Here is a 21075-nt window from a genome sequence, read left to right as displayed (position 1 = left end):
ACCAAGTATTGTGGGGTAGTACATTGTCTGTCCTTTTTGAAGGAAGAATAATCATTTTGGACTCCCTACATCACAGACTTCACCATATCTTATTAAAATTCAGATGATCATATTTCTGCCTTAAGCAAATAATCTAACAGAACAACAATGTATGTTCTCTACTATCACACAAATCTTTATGCTTTATGGTTTTGCTTTGAACCTCATTGAGTTTACTTTTCTGTCTTTCTCTGTTGAATTGTTTTTCTCTGGATGCTACACTTCCATATGCATCCCTGCCAATACCTAATAAATCTCATTGAGAGAATTAAAATTTCTGGTCTTATTACATGGTAATATTAGTAAATCCAATTAGTAAATTAATCTCAATTAGTAAATCCAGACAGATTTATCAGCTTTCTTGTTTGGCCCTTTGAAAATGGAAACTCTGAGCAAAATTCTGGGCCAGCTCTAGCAATCCAGACTCACTGGATTCAGCTTTGCAAACCTTGTCACAGCTGTAGGTGAGAAATGTGGGACGATGTGCTTTGAAGGAGACCTTCCACTGAGTCACAAAGAGCTCTGGCTTTTCTGCCTTTGTTTTCAAAAATGAAAATTTGTAGCAAGCATTTGAAATGAGTTCAAGCATTCAGTTATGAAAATGTTCGAGAAATGGCTTTCAGAATATCATACAGGGGTCACATTGCCTTTTCTAATATAATCAGCAGGAATGGTGAAGACTGTGATATTTCATACTGTCTGTGTCAGGGATTTGCCACTGTAATTTTCCTAGACAACTGGCAGAAAGGCTAAAACACACACAGATTCACCTTCTGAGCACTATCTTACTGGAAAACCTCTTTCCTTTTGCTTAGACAGTGTGGTCCAATGGATTTCCACAGCACAGTCCATTCTGTTGTTTTCTGGTGATGAAGAAAAACAAGGCAGCATTTCCTGGACCCTGCAGTAGCTATTTTTTGAGTCTTGTGTATTAAAAATGGAAGTTAGGTTGGTTTAAAATGAGCAGTGCTCAAGGCTGAAGGGTAATGTTGCTCTTCTTTAATGCTGATACCCAGGAGCTAGCTTCTCTTGAGAACAGAGGATCGTGGTACTACTTGGGCCAGGCTGGAACTCCTGATCCTCTTCTCTGTTCTTCAGCTTTCAGGTATCACATTGCTTAGGTTGTAAACATCCCACTGACAGCCACTTTCTAGGCAAAAGCTGCTGTGTGGAGCAGAGCACTCAGAATTAACAGTTCTCCAAGTGCAGCTAGGTTGTTGCTCAAGGATGTCTGCCTGCCCTGTTTCATTCATGGCTTAATTGAAACTCCTGCCTGAATCATGTTTTTCCTCCTTGAATGAAGTTATCTGTCTGGCTGGGTCACACCAGGAAGACCAATTACACAGGAGGGTGAATAATTTTTACTTAGGCAAAGGAGCATGGTGGCTCCTCAGCTACAGTGAGAACTTCACCTTGAAACTCCTGCCTGAATCATGTTTTTCCTCCTTGAATGAAGTTATCTGTCTGGCTGGGTCACACCAGGAAGACCAATTACACAGGAGGGTGAATAATTTTTTACTTAGGCAAAGGTGCATGGTGGCTCCTCAACTGCAGTGAGAACTTCACAAAGGCATTTCAGAAGCATGTGGTACTCTAAAGGAATAGTATGTAATTTCCCCAGGATGGCTCCACACCACATTTAATTAGTGTGACTGGAAGCGTGTACATCTGGATGATTGTCTGCTAACATTATCAAATATAGTGCAGCTTCTTTGTTTTTCTCTCCATTTCCTCCACTCAGAAAAGAAGCTGAACCAAACATAACCTGCTTTTACAACTGAGAATTCACCCCCTTCATCACCGCCACCACAACTATATAACCTCAGTAAGATTTTTAGCCTGACTCTTCTGAAATGGCTCACAATGTTTAGTGCCCATATTGGATGTACAGCCAGGAATCCTTTAATTGGATACAATTTTCTGCAGATGACGAGCTCCCCTTTTCTGAAGAATAGATCCTGCAATGCTGTCTGGACTTTCTGGACTTGATTATGCAGTCATTATTCTCCTTTACTCATTTACATGTCTTTCTCTCATGTTTACAGCTACCAAATAACTGTTCTTTTATCTCGCAATTCTTCTAATTGCATTCATCATATAACTATTTTCTGCATTGGTAAAAGTATCTTGATTATGATTTCTTGTCATTTTTGTGGGTTTGAAATGCATGCTACTTTAAAGTCTGTGGAGTTCTCTTACCAAAAAAACCCTCTTCTTCTCTGTCACTGCTGTGTTACATTGCCTTCCCAGGTACACTGTTTTTTTCTCTAAAAGCTATTCCCTTCTTGTCAGTTCCAAGCACTGTGTAGCTGTTGAAGGTCTTTGTCCTAATTTACATGTAAGGCAGAAGAATTTGAAGTAATTTGACCAAAATCATGCAGTAAATCTGTACCAGGGTGAGGAAAAGGATGGCTGTGCAGTTCCCAGCCTACCTAACCTGCAAAACATGTTTGTTCTGTCCAAGGAATTATATTTCTGATCTTTTTCTTCTGTCTCCATCCCATGAAGTTGTATGTCCAAGCTACATACCAGCTTGCTTACTTGTTCTTTTTCCCAATTACAATAGCTCTTCTTCTAGACATCTCCACCTTTGTGTAAGATTAAGTCACACGCCTTCATCAGTGGATGAAACTCTGCTTCTTGCAGAAGGACCACATCTTTCTTCCAAGCATGTTTATTCTCCTAGTCTTACTTATTTTTTTTTCCCCTGCCTTTCTGTCACCTGCTGAAACCAAGGCAGAGGTGGACAAGGGCTGCTTCTCCTTAACCAGACTGCTTACCAGCTTTGAGGATTCAGAGGACACTTTCCTGTAATCTCTGTCAGTAGCCCTTGCTGTACGCAGTAGAAGTGAACTTCCTTTAACATTTTTGCCTTCAGTAGACACTATGTTTGGCTTTTTAAACCCTACCCTTTTTAATTTTTCTGGCTACAAAGGTTATTAATTTTTTTCTGAATGCTTCCAAATTATGTATTTAATTTTATTTAAGTTTCTTCAGTTCAAGATCTAAACTAAACTAGCTCTCAAAGCATCAACCTAAAATCAATTTAAGCGATTGTGGATCCTGCAAAACTGCATGATTGCATTTGTGATTACTTCCCAGGAGACCTGGTGAATTAACTTGATCCTGACTTGACATCTCAGTGTTCCTTTTATGATTTTCACTGATCAAGATTATTTTCCTACCAGCTCACTTGAAAACCCACTTCACTGGTTAAACCTATGATCTCTTGTTATATTGTAAATGGTTTGTCTGGGTCTTTTTGAGACCACCATTAACCTTCACTCCTGGACCTTTCCCAGCCTTTTGTTTGAGTGCCCATGTAGTACTAGCCTGCCTGCCCCAACACAGCTGGCACAGTGGGTTGGTGGTAACAGAATATTTAGGAGATGCATTTTATTACCGGGGTAGCAGCACTTCCACTTGACTTCCTAGCAGAAAAGTTTAACCTGCTGGTTTTCTGCTTGAAAATGTCTGAATGGAAAATCACTGGCTGTTTTGTTGCTACCATCCTTGCTCTCTTTACCAACTGCTCTGTCTAAAAAATGTTCTGGTCATTGAGTGCAGTCAACAGCCAGGGCTGTAACTCATGCATGATGCCAATAACTTATGCCAGTGAAATCAATGATGAGAATTTCAAAGAAGCTTTAAATAAAATACAACAAATTTAGATGCCAAAGTGCTGTCTCTGTGAATTTGCTATTAACAGATTATAAATGGTTTGCATAATGTTGAAAAGCCTAGTGCCTTCAGTTAGCAGTATCAAAGGCTTGTTTAAAGCAATTCCTGGAGGAGTGCCGCCCTCCCCCTCCCAGCTTTCTGTTTCATGATGGATAAAAACAAAACTCCTTACAATAAAGAAAGGAAAGCCAGGTTTTCAACTACCCTCTGACTGGCCTCCAGATCTGGCAGCTGCTTTTGGATGTCTAATTGCTTGTCCTGCAAAAGTTGACATGTACCTACTATGAGAAGGTTCTTTGAGTACCCACTTAGTATATGCACTCTGTCTGATTTACAGAAATGAAATGATAGTTCTGGAAAAAACTCAAGTAGAGCTTATAATTCTGTTTCTTTGAATTTTTATCTATTTATTTAACCTTTTTTGGTCTTTTCAATTCATAGATAAGTACTAGATGCAAGGAAACGGTGCAAAGTAAAGGACAAGGCACTGGACTTGTAGAAAAGAGCCCTTGCATTGAGTCCTGATATTTGGCTGAACAAATCACTTTCTCTTTTTCTTCTTTCCTCTTTCCTTGTTTTGTCTCTGGACTCTGAGGCTTGTGGGCAATTGTTGTCTCTCAATGTGTCTATACAGGTTTTACCACAATAAGGCCTTATTTCAACTAAGGCCTTTAGGAATTACACCTAGTAAGTATCCTGGCAAATTTTTTTCTTCTTTTCATGTTTTTTAGCAGCACTCCTCCATTTGAAATGCCTGGCAAGCTCCCTTGTTTACAGCAATCTAATGGGACCATAATTCTGTCCCTGAGATAACATTACAGATATAAGTCAGTTTTGCCTTAGACAGAGTTCTATGGAGAATGTATTTTCTTATAAACATGCTTTTTATAAAAGGGTTTGTTGTTTTGTGTTTATTGGTGTTCCATCTGCTCTAGAGAATACATTTGAGAAAAACTAGCTCCAGCATGGCATATAATGTTTCATTAGCAGGCATAACCTTGTTTATTTGCTTTTTAAAATTGTATTTAGAAAAGGAAATCAGTTTGCACCATTGACATGCTGCCAGGTTCCTGTTTATAAATGTCACAATAGGCAACTTAGAAGAAATGAAATAGTCAGTTTATAGCTTTTGCATAAAGAATGAGAGAACTGGGTAGAGCCAGGCAGCCAGTTGTGCTCCCCTGTTTTTTAGCCTCCCAATTAGCAGGAGTTGATGTGGTGTTAGCAGTGCAAAACACCCTGAGCGGCCCAAACTGGGCTTTGCACACTTAGTGCTACTGATCTTTAGTTGAACAGAAGAAGCTCTTTGTGCCGTGTTGCTTTAGTGGCTGTATTGGACAAGTAATTGTGCATGAAACAAGCAACCCTGAGGAGAAATGGGAAATATCTGTAGGAAACTTCAAGACATAAGCATGCAATCTGATGTCATCTTTTCCCATAGAGAAGCTATTTCCTTTCAATCTCTGGTGAAACCAATCTTCCAAAGTTTCCTTCCCCTTTAAAATGTGTTCCTTTACATCACTTCTTTTCCTTTGCTCTAGTAAGTGGTTTATCATGGGTACCTCTGGTGTACACCATATATTACTTACTGTGTATGTAAAGAAGGCTTCATGTGTTACAAGCATAGTCTGGACAGACATGCTGTAAAGGGCACGAGAAGGGTAGTGGGGGAAGTGGGGAGGGAATTGTGGAAGACAAGGGTCATCTTTCAGTATTCATTTCGACTGATAATTAGAGGGCACCACTGAATGACTGTAATTAGATCATGTCAAAAAAATTAAGATAAAAGACCAAAAATTCTAAGTATCCTGCATTTTGTTCACAGTATCAGAGGAGTCAGAGCATTAGCTATCAGAGCAGCCAAAGTGGGGGGCAGGCGTGGAGGCTCCTCTTGCCCCTGGAAGCAGCTCATGGGCATTTGCCCCAGCAGGTGCCAGGGAGGGACCGGAGGAGGTGACAGTGCTCCCTGGGTGCCCGAGGGGCAGAGGCACAGTGGGGGCAGCAAGAGCTTGGCCTGCAGCACCAGCAGCATTACAGAGATTTTGTGCAGGGCTGTCACCCTTCAGGCAGCAGCCTTAAGAGGATTAGTAGTGCTTAAATGGGCCCTTTGGACTTTGAGTTACAGTGGTGACTGCTAGAGCCTTGAGATGGCTTATACCTGGCTTAGCACTTCATATGTCTGTCCTGTGTCCTGTGCCACGCTGCTTAGCATGCTGTGTAGTTTGCTGGAGATTAGCAGATGAGGCTTGCATCACTCAGTGTATCTCAGAAAGCCTTTCTGATAACATGCGATCAGCTATTGAAAGAATAAAAAGATTATTTATGATTTTTTGTTGTTTTGTTTTGTACCTCTTGAGGAGCAGCCAGCATGTCTATGTTTAAGCATAATCCATCCTAACTTAAAACAACAAAGAAGTTCCCCTGCATGTTCCAACACAGATATTTAGGATAAAATTTTGCAAAGCTCCTGCCAGTCCCAGCACACGTCTGATCTATTAATTAACAGTAATTGTCTAAGGCTCCAAAAACTGAAGACATTTTGAAAAAAGGACAAGGGTAACTGAAGTTCATAGATACCTTTGGAAATGTTATCTTTTTTTGCCAATAAATTCTAGTCACGGTGCTCCAGTGCCGTATTTGGGTGGCAGTTAACTCTGGTCTGTGAACTGCTGGTGGTCGCAAAGCTGTGGTAAGTCATCTGCATCTGGTCTGTGGAACCATCTTGCCTTAATTACACAATTTATGATAAGAGCACAGAGTGCTCTGTGTGAAATTCAGAGGGTTGACAGAGGTCTGTGATCCAAAAAATTGGAAACCAGTGGCTGAGACTGATAAGTACAGATTCAAAGCTTTATGATTTCAGTGAGAGCAATGTTTCCCTTCTTTCCCCATCTGCCTATCATTACTTGTCATTCTTGTGTAAGGAGTTTAATTTTTCTTTACATTTTTACCCCTTTGGAGATCAGGTTGATAACATTTGACTGAGCAGCCGTGCCTGGGGTTCAAGAAGTCAGATATACCCATGCTGCTCCTGGCCTTTCAGTCTCCAGCGTGGTGTGGATAGCTGGCTGGGTCCAGTTTAGGGGGAGACTTTGGGGGCAGGGAAGAGTCTTTCCCCATTCTGGGATATATCATGCCTGCTGGTTCTTGTAATGTGCCATTTTTATCAGGTAGCTGTTAAGTGAGCATTTGCCTTTCTTTGAAATGTTTTGAGGAATAGATCCTTTGGCATGAGTTCTGTGTTTTTATGTGTCAGCCTCACTCAGTGACTTCATACCTCTTGCTAAGTAGGGAAGTTAAATGGATTTTAGTGGTCTTCAATGAGATCTTCATAGTGCTTTGTCCTTATGCTTAATGTTACTACACAGCATTTTCCAGCAGTTTCTTTCTGTGTCCTTTTTTTTCCAGTTTAGTGCTTTTCCTCATTCAAAGCTCTACAGATGTTACAGTTTAAAAAAAAGAGGAAAAGGTATTGCATTTCAGTCTCCACCAAATTTACACTCACCCATCTCTTGTATAATGGAACTTTTTTTTTAAAATTTAAATCTTGATAGTAGGCTTTCTTTTCCTGTAAACCTTCAATTGCATTAGTAACATAATTCATTTTTTATCTCTGGTTTCTTCCTAGTTCCTCATCTGTGTTGACTGGCCCTGAGTGGGCAGCTAGCTTAGTTCTGTGCTTATAAGGGTTTAGATTTTGCCTGCCAGTTGCATATGAAATAGTTGTGATGGTCTGGTGTGTGAGGGTGTTTTCCTTCCACTCTGCTCTGAGTCAAGAGAAAATAAATGAATTGGTGCTGCTTCTGGGGAGACTTGCTAACTTTTGTTTTGAGATTATCTTTTTCTTCTGTCAGGAGAGAATTCATAGAGGCTCAGTAATTTTGATGGAGATTATACATGATTAAAATAACTTTGAAATTTGCCTTTATTTGCCGCATTTAATGCATAATTTTCTTTACAACAATGCCTTCCAAGTTTTTAAGCTGGCAGGTTCTTAGTCTGTGTAAGCAGTATGTGCAGTGAGTGAGTGTGTCACTTGAGGCTTCCACTCATGTGTCTTTTATATATTATGGTTAGGGTCTCAGTAATCAGGCAAGATATGGCTGTGCACTTCTTAAAAGTACCCATGAAGCTGCCATTTAAATGTGCATTGTCTTAGAATATTTTTTCTTGTTAAAGTATATTCATTGAGAGGACAGGCTGTATAAATTCTAAAGTACTGTTGTATATTTGATTATCTCTCTATTTTTTTAAGTTGATGCCTTTTTCTTGAACTATGTGAAAATATTTTAAGTTACTGTGCAGGAAAATATAGATACATGACATTTTACATAAAACAAATGTGTGCAAAAAATGGTTTTGTTTGTGTTTAAATTAACTGCAATTTTATTTCCGTTTTTAATGGAAAATACCTTCTGACTTGAGAATTTATATAAAAGCCTGCAAAATACCTTTATGTACAATTGGTTGTAGGTTACAGTTCTGTTGATCTAAAAGTTTACACAGAACAATCCAGAATAGTCTGCAGTTCATGTAAAACTGGTGTTTACAATTCTTCATAAGCCTCACAGTTAAAAGATAAGAGTAGGAAAATAAAAACAGACTTTGGTTCAGAAACTAGATCTTATAGTTTAAAACCACAAACAAACTCTGAAACTCAGAATGTTACAGTAGATCGTGAAGGATGGATCGGTTGTCTTCATCCTTTGAGTTCAGTAGATGGTGGTCGATATGAGGTGGTGCTGTGTGAAATGGGTGAGTGTTTCTCTGGAAGAACCAGGATTTAGGGGAATTGGTGACTGTCTGGGTGTATTTTGCTTGTGTTTGTGTAGCTGTCATTTCTCTGCTTTGCTTGCCAACAGGGTGTGTGTTCTTGTGGAGTGATGTGTAATCCTCTCCACCAGAACATGGAAGCATGACTTCAAGAAGTTTTTAGCCTTTAGGAAAAAAGAAGTGTGTTGTCTATCCAAACTTAAATGGTTGCACGTGGGAGAAAAATGCTCAAATGTTTTCTTCAAAGTCTGAATTTAAAATGGGCCATGAAGTGTAACTGGGGAGAAGTTAATATGATGATGATCTGTATGCTTTCCTCTTGCATCTGGAAAGGTTGAGAATGAACACGTTGATTTAAAAGTGGTTTGTGGATATGATTTGTTGCTTTTAGGTTTATTTGTTTGACTGTTAAATACTGATGGAGAGTACTGCATGAGCACGTGGGTGAGGGGAGCATTTCTATAAAAGCTCTTCAGTGTTATAATCCTAGTTTCTGCTTCCTTGGGAGTGACTGGAAACTTTAGTGAGGATAAAACTTTGTCCTAAAGGACACAAATTCCATTTCATATATTGGATCTTAGTTAAGATTCACAAAATTAATCTTAAGAGCATGTCTTTTGTGTCTCTGGAGCTCCTGACATATGGGTGCCCTGCTCCCTGTGTGAACAATTAGGTTCAGTTTAATAAAATAGATAATGAAGATAAGTTCATATGCCCTCTTCTAATGCTTAGGCACAGTAGAGAAGATACCTGAGAAAACTCCAAGTGTGTGTGGTTGTCATACTCTCTCAGAGTATGGATGGGTCTTGGGAACATAAAAACAGAGGGAGAGCTCGGTCTGTGTCATTGCTCATGTAGACTTCTCCGAGCTGGAATGCTGGGAGCTCCACACCTAGTATCAAATAATCTTTACCATGGGCTTAAGAGCTGGAGCATAATGATAAGGGGAGTCAAAGGAGATGATGTTCATGGATGCCTAGTAGAAGAACATGAAGAATTCCTTAAAAGTAGAGCTGGAAGCAACTTAACCAAACAACAATTCAATATATGAAGTGCAGGTCTCAGTTTCAGTCAATGTTGCTGAATTTTTTCCTCTTCCTGTAAGGGCCCAAAGTTGAGTCTGCAAGGAGCTTGTTAATATCCCATCCAGATCCAGATCCAGAGCTCATAACAGGGGAACCATTTTGGGAGTTCTGAAGACTGGCTGCATCACACGTGCAATGAGCCTAGCCTTGCTGTGCTGGTGGTACAGAGTCATTCTGCACGCCATGGTGCATACAGCGAGATCAGCTAGGCCTAGTGTCAGGTCTACTGCGCGGTACCTTCCTGCCGCCTTTCGGAGCATACTTATTGCCCTTAAACTTTGAACTTCCTTGAACTTCTCTGTAGATTCACAAGCATCTCACTGATGTAAATTATGCTCAGATTGCCAAATCCTTTTCTTATGAATGTTAGAGTCATGCTGAGTTTGACATTTTGTTGGGAAACCTTAGGCTTTCACTTGGCAGCATGGTATACGCTTACCCAACAGCAGTGCTTGCATTACTGAGAAGAATGAACATCTGAAAGCTTTGACAGGCTTTCACTCTGCTTTTACTTTCCATGCATCACACATTCAACCTACTTTTTGAAAAGATGTAGCTTACTGGAAATTGATGAAATTTTGAAACATTGTTGGAAGTTTATGCATTTTAGGTAACAACTACAATGTCTTACGGGCAAACAAAATTTTCCATATCCAACATAATTCATCTGTTTGTACCCTAGACAGCTCTGTAGTTATAGGAGAAAATTGAAAAAGAAGGAAAAGAGAAAGGAAAGACCTAATTTAGGAGCACAGGAATTTCATATTAAATCTTTAAGTTCTGCCCTGCCATGGTACAACAAAGTCCAGGGTACCACTTGTCTAAGGCTTGTGATAGATTTCCATCCTGTCGATTTCCAGGCCTTGCAGACTCATGGCACCATACATGGTTCCTTTAGAAATCACTTTAGGAAGTGACAGTGTTAAAATATTGACTGCACACGGATAAATATTAAATCTGTTTTTGCAAAATCTGGCCATGACCAAAAAACCAGGTTTGAATCCTGAGCTAGATTTGGCTGTATGTATATATTTTTTAAACTGAACAGGCTTCTCATCAGAAACCAGTAATGTGTTGAAAAAGTGACATTTTAATAGGAATGTGGTAGGTGAGGGAGAACTTCTTTAGGAGAAGTTTTCATATATCTAAGTTTATTGCCTTATGGTCATGACATTCTTCTGTGCTATGAAATATTACAGTTAAGGTCTTTCGTCTGACTTCCTCTTGCAATTCATGCTCCTTAAGAGAATACTTAAGAGAATAAGGAGCTTCTAGACCTGATTAATAGTGTGTAAATTATTTACTGTAAGAGGAACTCAAAGCTGGGTTCTCTTCACTGAAGGTGAGGTGGTGTAACCATTCAACTGCAGGCAGCACCTCTACCTCTTCATGTGTTAATGAAGACTGGAACAACTCCTGTAAAAGAAACAGAGATCCCTGTGTCCACACTCTTTTGGGAAATCACATGAAATATATAAAATTGGGAGATAAGGGGATAACAGCTAATGCCTTCAATTTGGGTCCTCTAATTATTTGCTCTCTTTTTCCATGAGGGGTAGTTCTTTATTTGGCTCATAATACAATCTTTCTTTAGGTCTAGGATTCAACATGTGTGCTTCTTCTGTTTTCCACATTTGATCAGAGCTCTGAGTTTCCTTTCCCACCGGCTTTGTCTACCAATATTTTGCTGTGGTTGCATATGTTTCCTAGACAAATGGACTCATAAATTTGAATTTTGAATGAAATAGAACTTTGTTTTTTAATCCTGAGTATTGCAGTGGTTAGGAAGGTGCTTTGTGTGAGTCTTAGTGGCAGTGTGTGTATAAGGGGTTTTTTGTCCCTGTTTTTCTCAGCCTAGCATGAGGTGACAATGGAAAGTTTCTTTTCCTCTTGCTGCTAACAATTCACACGTTGATGCCTGATAGGAAAAATAATGCTCTTAAGGTTACCGTATTTTTCATATGTATACATTGTGGCTTATCTCTGGCTTGAGAGCTTTGTTTGTTTTTAAAGGCAGGCCAAGTCAAACCCTGCGGTTTAGCAGCAGCGTGTGTTGTGTGTACAGGCATAACAGGAGAGAAGTCCTATTCCATGGCTCCTTCCTTAGCAGCATCCTGGTCTCTCACTGGTTGTTTGCTCAGCAGATATGAGTTATCTGTGAACTTCTGGTGGGTTTTTTTTTTGTTTGTTTCTTTTGTTTTGTTTTGTTTTGTTTTTAAGAACTTTTTAAGAGCTCTGAGTTACCTGAAGCAAAGGTTATATGTGGTGAAATACAGTGTTGTTCTAAGCCTCTGGGATATTTTTCCTCTACAAAATCTATGGAGGCCAATAGAAATGGCTGTTTCATGATGTGCCATGTACTGTTTGTTAGTCTGGGGCTGTAAAACTTGATTTGCTTGTCAGTCTAAGCAGAGGCAGTACACAGTAAACAGTCCATGCAGTAAATCAAGGTGTCATGTGCTCATATCATGTTCAGTTAGGAGAAATATGTGCTAAATATCCCCAGTATATATCACAAGACAGAATCACAGAAGAGTGATTAGTCAACCTGTGGGTATTTTTACCCAACCTGTGGGTATTTTTTCACGTGAAAGTAAATATTTATTTTTCATTTCTTTATTGTTGTTGGTTATAACAAGATCTATTGACTTGGGATGTACCAGGAGCCAGTAACTTTTCATGTTGTTGATACTTTCATTTTCCTAGTAGAATTCCTGTAGAACAGAAAACCAAGATAAGACATCTATTTATTTATTTATTTATTTATTTTCATTTTCTTCCGCTGTCTCCCATTTCCCTTCATCTCACAGAATATCTCCATGCATAACACAGTTGGAGGAGCAATGGCAGGACCTGGATCCCACCAGCTGACAAACACAAGGATGCCAAACCATGACACCAGCGTTGTGATTCAACAAGCCATGCCATCTCCACAGTCCAGTTCTGTCATTACACAAGCACCTTCCACAAATCGGCAGATTGGGTGAGTCCCTTTCCATTTTCTCACTTCTCTGGTTCTCTGGCTCGTGCCTGTAGGACCAGATGTTGTCCTCATGTCCTCATGCTTCTTAAGGTCTAGCTGCATGCCGGCCCAGATGTTGTTCTAGAGGTTTTTGAGATTACAGAGTGTGCACTTGACCTGCCAGGATGAGCAAGGACCCCTGCAGCACAGGTTGCAGGCTGTGGGGAATGTCCAGGTTACTCCAGATATGGCACACTGGTTCAAAAAGGACAGAATGCTGTACTTACTGGAAAGTCCTACTTTCTGCATCCAGGTTTTTTTTAAATCTTCTTATGATCATAGTGCATGTTTTTTCTATAAGTGCTCTGGGAAGAAAAACTGTTTTTGTGAAGCTGATCTTTAACTTCCTTCAATGGCAATTCTGGATTTTCTATGGGATTGAGCTATTTCCTATGTCCTCTGTTTGAATGAGGAATGCTGGAAGGCAAAAAGACCATCAAGAAAAATAGAGTTTGGCACAATGTGAATAGCTGCTCAATTTGTAATGATGGATCCATATTTATTACCATAAATTGACAGTATGAATGTTTATTGTATTGGCTTGAATGCCAGTTGAGTGCTAATATCTGGAAAACTGTATAAGCAAAACCACCCATGTTTAGTATATGTTTACACCTGGTTACTTCCAGTGAGTATGAGATCCTCATAAGTCACAATAACTTGTTTTTAATTGTACAGAAACTGCCCCGATGGCTTGAGGGTACAGTTTCTCATCACCCAGCTCTGAGAATTCAGGGGCGGGGTTATACATGAAAATGTATGGATAAAAAGATTTATTAGTGGACCAAGAAAGAAGCAGCAGTATAGATTCATTATCTATCATTTGTAATTTGGTCACATCAATTAAGTGATATATGCAAAAGCAGTCACTGTCCCCCAGCATTACCTAAATAATTGATTATCAGCTTTCAGTCTTTTCAAAATAAAACTGTAAAGTGAAATCCTGGCTTTGAAAACTGAAATTCTAGTTATGCTTGACTTTTCTTTCAAGATTCTTGCTGTAGGCCACAGGCTCTGTATCTCCCATGGTAGCTGGCATGGCCCATGGCACTGAGCTCTGGGCTGCCCAGCCATGCAGAGAACACAGATTCCATCTGCTGCCCTAGTTTTGTGCTCTTGGCCAAGATCTTCTATTTTCCATTTTATTACTATTTCAGGATTTGGTTCTTAATATATAAATCTGGTAGAATGGGTCACGTAAAGCAATTTGATAGATGTGCCCTCTCTGTATGTTACATCTTGTCAAAACACAGTGTTTGCTGCTTCCACATGCAATACCATTTACCTGTGAATCCAGCGAAGTTGTTTTATATATGTCCCATTCTATTCAAAGAGAGGGGGCTGGGCGAGAGGGAGGGAGGGAGAAACAGGGTTTTTTTCAGTTTTAGAAAGAAAAACATTAACTAATGCCATTATTTGCGTTAAGGATGATTAAGCTCCTGTTCAAATTGTGACTTAATAGGTCTAGTGGTAATTATGATCCTAATTAAAAGCATAAAAAAACCCCAAACAACTTTTAATACTCAGTGGTGAGGTGTTTTATGTAAGACTGTACTTGGCTTCCAAACAATTGTTTCTATATAATGAGAAAAAAACTGTATGTGGTTTTGCAAGACCCTGTCAGTCAGGTTTTAGGTTTGTGTTGGTTCAGGGCCATGGTGATTAGAATCTCCAAAGTTGGTGGGGTTGAGGATAAAAAGGCCTTTTCCTAGTCAGTGGTGTGTCTCACTTGGGAAACTTTGTCATGACATATCTTAATTCTTCCCTGTGACTGAATCACACAAATGTTTCCTAAGTCTGAGTCTAAAGCTGCTTTCGTGGGAGGTAATTGTCAGCATTTTTGTCTCTGTGTGAGTTGGTGTGTGAATGAGACTTATGGTGTGACCTCCAGAGTACTCTGTTCCCCATTCTTCCCTCTTCCTATGAGGTTTTGTTTTTTGTTCATGGTGTGTCCTAGGAGATAATTGCTGTATGTTCAACTTCCTCTACTTGCCAAAGTGTTGACCATCCTTGTTTGTCTTCTTTTCCTTCAGTCTTTTCCCTGTGGTGTCTGTTTTACTTATTTAGAGAACATATCTTGTCATTTCCATTTATCTTCATCTTATCCTTCTAAATGTGCTAAGAATTATATCCACGACTCATTCATGAGAAATACAAACTGGACAACGGTTCTGGTATTAAACAACTGAAAAAAAAAATCCAGATGAATTCAGAAAATATTTGAGGTCTTCAAAGTCTGGTCATTTTGATTTAGCCTTGCAAAGTTGAGTTGTTTAGCTACTTAACAAGTCAAAGTTCTGAGAACCTCAAATCAGTGGGTTTTGGTTGAGTTTCCCTTTTTTAGAAATCATCTGAATTTGCCCCAAAGGGTAGATGAGTCTTTACCATGAAGAATTGTGCCAGGGAAAATGCCTTTTAATGAGCAATAAAACCAGCAGAGAGAAACTGGGTAAAACTCTCACTGAGTTCTGTAAGAGAAGGATCTAGCCCTGAAGGTTATATAGAACCATCTTGTAGCAATATTCTGATTTTTATCACAACCACAAATATTTTAGTGTCAGACTATGGCCAAGCCACCTGCAAATGTTTATGATGGCCTTGGTCCAATGAAAACAGGGAACAGCAATGAAAGTCTTCATTTAGCCCCTGTTTGTAGGCTGAGTTCTAGTAACAGAGAATGGGACCCACCTGTGCCCGCACACAGCTCGTTTCATGGTGAGGAGTGGGCGAGTTTGTAGCAGCTGATGTTCCCAAGGGGTGTAATTTTCCCCTACTTTCATTTCTCCTTCTTTTTCTTCTCCCTCTCCCTCTAAGCCTCTCCCTCCCTCCCTCCCTCCCTCCATGCCTCTCTTTTTTCCTATCCCCTGCTCTGGGGGCTTGCACATAAAATGAGATATTGACACAAGGCATGGGAAAACATGACAGAATGTGCATTGTTGGGCAAGCCTTACTGGCACAATGTATATCCACACATTGTTTTAGGTATTAAGCTTCAGCTACTACTGAATAGGCACCCAGCCAGATTAATCAGATAAAAGGAAGAGCATGAAGGTTATTAACTTAAAAAATAAGACAGGGTGCAGCCCCACTTTCCTCCCACCATGTTCCTTTTGTTGAGAACAAACAGCAACATTAGCATTACAGCAAGCTAGCAGGTTGGTATAAAGGTCCCTGACAGTATTTATGTGGTGAGGCAGTCTCTAACCATCTCCTTGCCATCCCTCCTCCCTCCCAGCCAAGCCTTCAGCATGTGGGAGGAATGCTGGAACTAGTAACTACTTGTGCTGATGAAAAATCAGTTGAGGAACACTTAGCAGTGAAGGGTGTCTTTGGCTGATTAATAGCACATCATTTCTAGATAAGATACATGGAGGAAAAGCAGTATGGCACATGGAGGAAGGCAAGAAAAAAATGATATAAGACATGCATTTGTCAAAGGTATAGAAAAGCAGATAAGCTGAATCAGCTCAAGATATGGGACTCTGAACTAGGCTGTACAATAGCAGTGCTTGTCTTCTTTTTAAAAGAACTCCATTTTTTCTGTGACTGAATATACAGCAGTGTGTGAGAGAGTTCTGGGCAGACAAATTGGTGACAACACAGCATGGTGGTTGCTCTATCTGGATACATCTTTGGCTAGGAAAGATGTATTTTTCAGGCTATCAATTACTGTAGGTAGCTGCAACCTAACAGCATTCACAGAGAAGGTAACTTGCTTTCAAGCTAGTTTTTCAAGCTAGTGGTGGACATAAATAGTATTTATTCCAGCTTGAAACTCACTCATACAGCTCTGCAGTTGATAAAGAGCATGGGAGGATGGAGGATTGTCACAGATGCAGCAAGTGGTTAACATTGTAGTAAATGGAGAGTGAGAGTGAGTCCAGTTTCAGTGAACTCAGGCTCCAAAGTGGACATAGAACACTAACCATGTGATGTAGATTATCTGTTTTTAAAGTGTTGTAGAGCATTTTAATCAAGATAAGATGGTCTTCTGGCACAGCATCAAACGGGAAAAATTGCAACCACATTTGGTGAAATGCAAGCAGGTAGAAGAAAGCAACAAAAGGAGCTTGGAAGATGCTTCTGGTGCCTTGATGTTCTGAAGAATCATGGTACCAATGGGAGAACAGCCTTTCAGTCCCCACATGCAGCATTCATTTAACATCTATGCATTGCCTTACTGTTCTTCTCTCTTGCCTTTCATGGTGCCACGTGTGTCTCTCTGGTTCCAGTTCCTCATCTCTTCATGGGTTTGAAGACTTTGAAACAAAAGGGCATAGGAAATGGAATAGTCAAAAAATTACTACTCCATGCATGTAGTGGCACTAACAAAGGTTTGGTGACCTTGGCCATTTGGAAAATGAAAAAAAAACCAACTTCTTAGTCTTAACTGGAGGGTCTCAGGACAGATTGTCTCTGTGGCAAGCAAAGCAGTTTCACCATAGCAAAACCTGAGACTGCAACTGTTGGTTGAGTTTTCAGAGTATCCTGCTATCATCCTTTATAGCTCAAGAAAACAGAAAAGGCTTCTGTAAGAGACAATCACAGGCAGAAACCCTTCCATAATGCAGCTAGCTCTGGAAGGCACTTGGAATAGGCGAGTGACTGAGAAGGGTCTTTGTACATCCAAGAAAAATTGTCTCTTTAAAGTCTTAGTAAGTTGGTGGAGTGTGTGGCTTCAAAGAGGCCATGGAATGATGTGCTTTTATGAAATTCAAAGATTAGTTCGCTTTCCAGGAAATCTGTGATAAAAGCCTCTGTTCCAACTCATGTATTCGAGCTGAAGTTCCACAGTATGTTGTGAGATGAGAAGAAATGTGCAGTGAGGGATGAAACACCAAATGACCACTCAGTGGCTTGATCAAGTCCATTCCATAGCCTTGATTATGCAGCATGTAAGAACAGCAGTGAGATCACTGGAAGGGGAGGGGAAGACAGAGCATCTGACACTGTCATTCTGTCCAAATTTTTTTTCCTGTCTTTGTAGTAAAAGTTGGGCTTTAATTCCTGTTTAATGGCCCTGCTTATTTTTCCTCTCTCTATGCTAAGACATGTTTTCTGTAGTCTCTTCTACCACACTGATCTTGGCCAACCTTGATATGGAACCCCATCAAGCCACATGTGAGCAGCAGCCACAAGTCAGTGGGAAGCTCAGGTGAATTACTTAGGAAATTATTACAGGTGACCCATTCCCAGGAACAAGTTGTCTCATAGCTTAGCTTAACAGAGAGGGTGATGAGGGAGAAAATGAGCTGGACCCTTTCGAGCTGTTCATCCCTTTTAGCAAGCTGCTGCCCAGGTCCACACATTGGCCTGCAGGCCGAACCATGCTGCTCTGTCTGTGATATTTAGAAGCTCTGTCTGCTCTCCAGCATCCTCTGCTGTTGTATGTTCAGGAGTTGCTGACTCAATTTTTCCCCATACTGCTGAGTCAGGAAGAGAAAAAGCAAACAGTGCCAGTCTGTGTGCCAGGCACAGCACAAACCAGTGGTTGTTCACAACACCTCTCTTCTATCTTCAAGAATATACTCCTCTGCCTTCTCAAAAACTCTTCCTTTCTGTAAGGTCTAGGAAGGGGCTGGAAAATACTGACATATATCGAGGTAACTTTTGGGGGACTGAAAGGAGGATCATTAGCCAGGTAATAAATAGTCTTGATGAATAAATAACCTAATGAACACAATGTTTTACACTTCCTACTTTCTACTTTAAGTTTGTTAGAAATGTTGCTTTCTGACAGCAAGAACACCAAAACCAAAAAGTGTAAGGGATATTGTAGGACTTGCTGCCCACTAGCTCTGACTAGGATTATTGTATCGTGTTATGAGAAGAAACCAGCCCTCTCCCTCTCCTGATGGTTGTTTGAGATAGGCAGTGAAAATACGCCTAAGCCAGTTCTCATGCAAGTGATTTCTAAGAAATGGATCATAATGTTTTTGTCCTGAAAAGCTTGTCCCACACAAGAACGACAGGAAAACAAGGTTAGAATATGTACTGCACCCATAATTTTATCTGAACAGAAATACTGAGCTTTCATATGCATTGGTTGGCTCTCACATCAGAGAAAGTCATAAATAGAACTTAAATATGATATATAGAACTTGGAGAATCTAGCATTGATTCCTTAATTTTAGTGGCTGGTATCTCTTACATACCTCCCATATATATATATAATACGCACTGTATAAATCTTCTTTAAAGGTGTCATCAAAATTTATGGGCAGAGCTTCTGATTTATATGACTCTTTGAACTAAAACAGATGTAAAATCATTTTTGGATGGAAGAGGATCTCAGAATTGCAGTGGGTTTGATATGACAAATCAAGCTTTCCCTAGACCAGAAAAAGATCATTAGGGCTCTGCACAGCCGAATCACATAGCTCTGCTCTTCATCACAGGTTTGTGCTTAACATGCCCTGATGCATGATTCCAGTGTGTGTTTTATCCAAGTGTCAGCCTGTTTGACAGGTAACTAAGCTGCAGTAAAACACTAACTCAAACAATACAGACTTTGTTTGGTGTGAGGCTTTTTAAAAAATTTATTTTCATTTAAGCAACTAATTCACAGGTTCCAGAGAAGCAGCAAGCTTTGGGGTGCTGCCTTACACCATCTTAGTTCAGAGAAGGGCTTAAAGGCTTGCTGGAGGTGGCACAATGGCTATAATGAGTAAAAAATTAAGACCTTTATGTGCAAAGAATTCTGATAAAGATTAGTTACCCACTAAGAAATTATGACTGTATCTGTTTCAATAAAGGAATTGGCACTGATGTCCTTAACAGAGAATGCCTTGATTTTACATTATTTGTCTTGCCAGTGTCTTTTTTGAATACTTCCAAAGGAATATAAAAACACACTATAAGTTAATAAAGTGTTAACACTTTGGGGTGTTTTTTTTTTTATTTTTCTTTTTTTTTTTCCTATGCTGGTACCTGGCTGCAAACCAATTACAATAGTTCAGAGGAAAGTGCCTGAGGGAAAACACAGGAATTACAGACTTTGTGTAAAGTGTATGGATCCTATTTTACCACCTGTAAAAGTAGGCCTCTTTACGAATTGATGACTTTCAAAATCAATGGTACAGTACAGTTCCATTTAAGGCATATATATGGTTCTATTTATACTTATGGTCAGGCCAAATACGCATTTGAAAAAAGAAAAAGCAACCGAAAAACAAAACAAAAAAAAACAAAACGCCAACAATATGAATCAAAGGCATGGGTAAATCTAAGATGACAACATTACCAAAATTAGTTCTTTACAAAAATGAAATTATGCTTGATTTAGAAGAAAAAAAGTAATTTAAATAAATCTGTCATTTTGGAGACCCTCTAACAAAGTTCCATGTAGTAAACCATAAATTTAAATTCTCTTAGCTATGTTTAGTAAAAAATTGCTGAGTTGAGCAAGGAACTGGTGGCTAGACAGAACCTGCAGGTAGATTGAGAGTGCAGGAAAAGTGTTCCTTGGAAGAAGGAACAAATTAAAAAGTGTGTTTTAGAAACATTTTCTGCTATGAGCATCTGTGTTCTGCGAACAGAGACGTTTATTCTGGGCTCACATAAATGAAGTGGAATTTTGCCAGTAAAAGAAGGGGTTGTGTTGCTCCAGTCGTAGGATCCAGGTCCTAATTGGTTTACGAAATGAAGGGGGCAATCTTTGAGCTATTACCAGCTTCCTCTGCTGCAAGTGAAGTGAATCGCAGCTGTTCTGATAGGGTCCATAAAACTTGGTGAGGTAATAAAATGTTTGCAGTGAACAATTCTCAAAATGGGTGAAATCCAAATCCCTAGCTTATTTGACAGTATTAAGAGAATTGAATGTACTTCCTGGGGAATTCTGAATATTATGTTACTTTTATCTAGTTCTTTAACTATAAGATCCAGGCTCCCTGGTGCTGTAAATGTAAGGGCGCAAAGTAGCATTCTTCTTTTTTAACCCTACAGATTGAAATGCATTATGTACACATGTACAGATGTGATACAGGAAAAAGCTGTGTTCATTGTTTTTTTTTAATGTTTCTGGTTTGTGCTTTTTACTTCTTTATACTTTTCTATCTCCCAATCTCTTGCTCTGTTTTGGTGAGATTTTTTTTAAAAAGTTATGTACACATGTACATATGTGATACAGGAAAAAGCTGTGTTCATTGTTCATTTTAACGTTTCTGGTTTGTTCTTTTTACTTCTTTATACTTTTCTGTCTCCCAATCTCTTGCTCTGATTTGGTGAGATTTTTTTAAAAAAAGCATGGTTAGTATCAAATGATCCTACACAGAAATACTTGTGGTGCTTCTAATGACATGATTTCTTTAATGAAAACAATGGCTGTTGATCTTTTAAGTTTTCTTCACGCAACTTAACATTTGCTAGACCTGGTTAGAAGTCAGATATCCTAGCAGAATAGTTGTTCTAAGCAGTTCAGTTCATAGTGGTTTTGACATAAAGATATTTGATGTGAGTTCAAGTCCAAAATGACAT

General features: G+C 39.5%; 1 protein-coding gene across 3 annotated transcripts in view; it reads left to right on the top strand.

Moving 5' to 3' along the window:
* Positions 1 to 21075, top strand: part of CREB5 (cAMP responsive element binding protein 5) — a 261523-nt gene that overhangs the window by 73053 nt on the left and 167395 nt on the right. For all 3 annotated transcript variants that reach the window (XM_039707200.1, XM_039707191.1, XM_039707209.1), the window contains one exon: positions 12389 to 12561. In XM_039707200.1, coding sequence (XP_039563134.1) covers positions 12389 to 12561 — 173 coding nt within the window. The remainder of the gene's footprint in view (positions 1 to 12388; positions 12562 to 21075) is intronic.

Source organism: Passer montanus, unplaced genomic scaffold (assembly GCF_014805655.1).
Source record: "Passer montanus isolate IOZ18808 unplaced genomic scaffold, ASM1480565v1 scaffold10, whole genome shotgun sequence".
NCBI classification, from domain to species: domain Eukaryota; kingdom Metazoa; phylum Chordata; class Aves; order Passeriformes; family Passeridae; genus Passer; species Passer montanus.
Note: the sequence above shows the minus strand (reverse complement) of the source record. Positions and strands in the feature narration are given on the sequence as shown.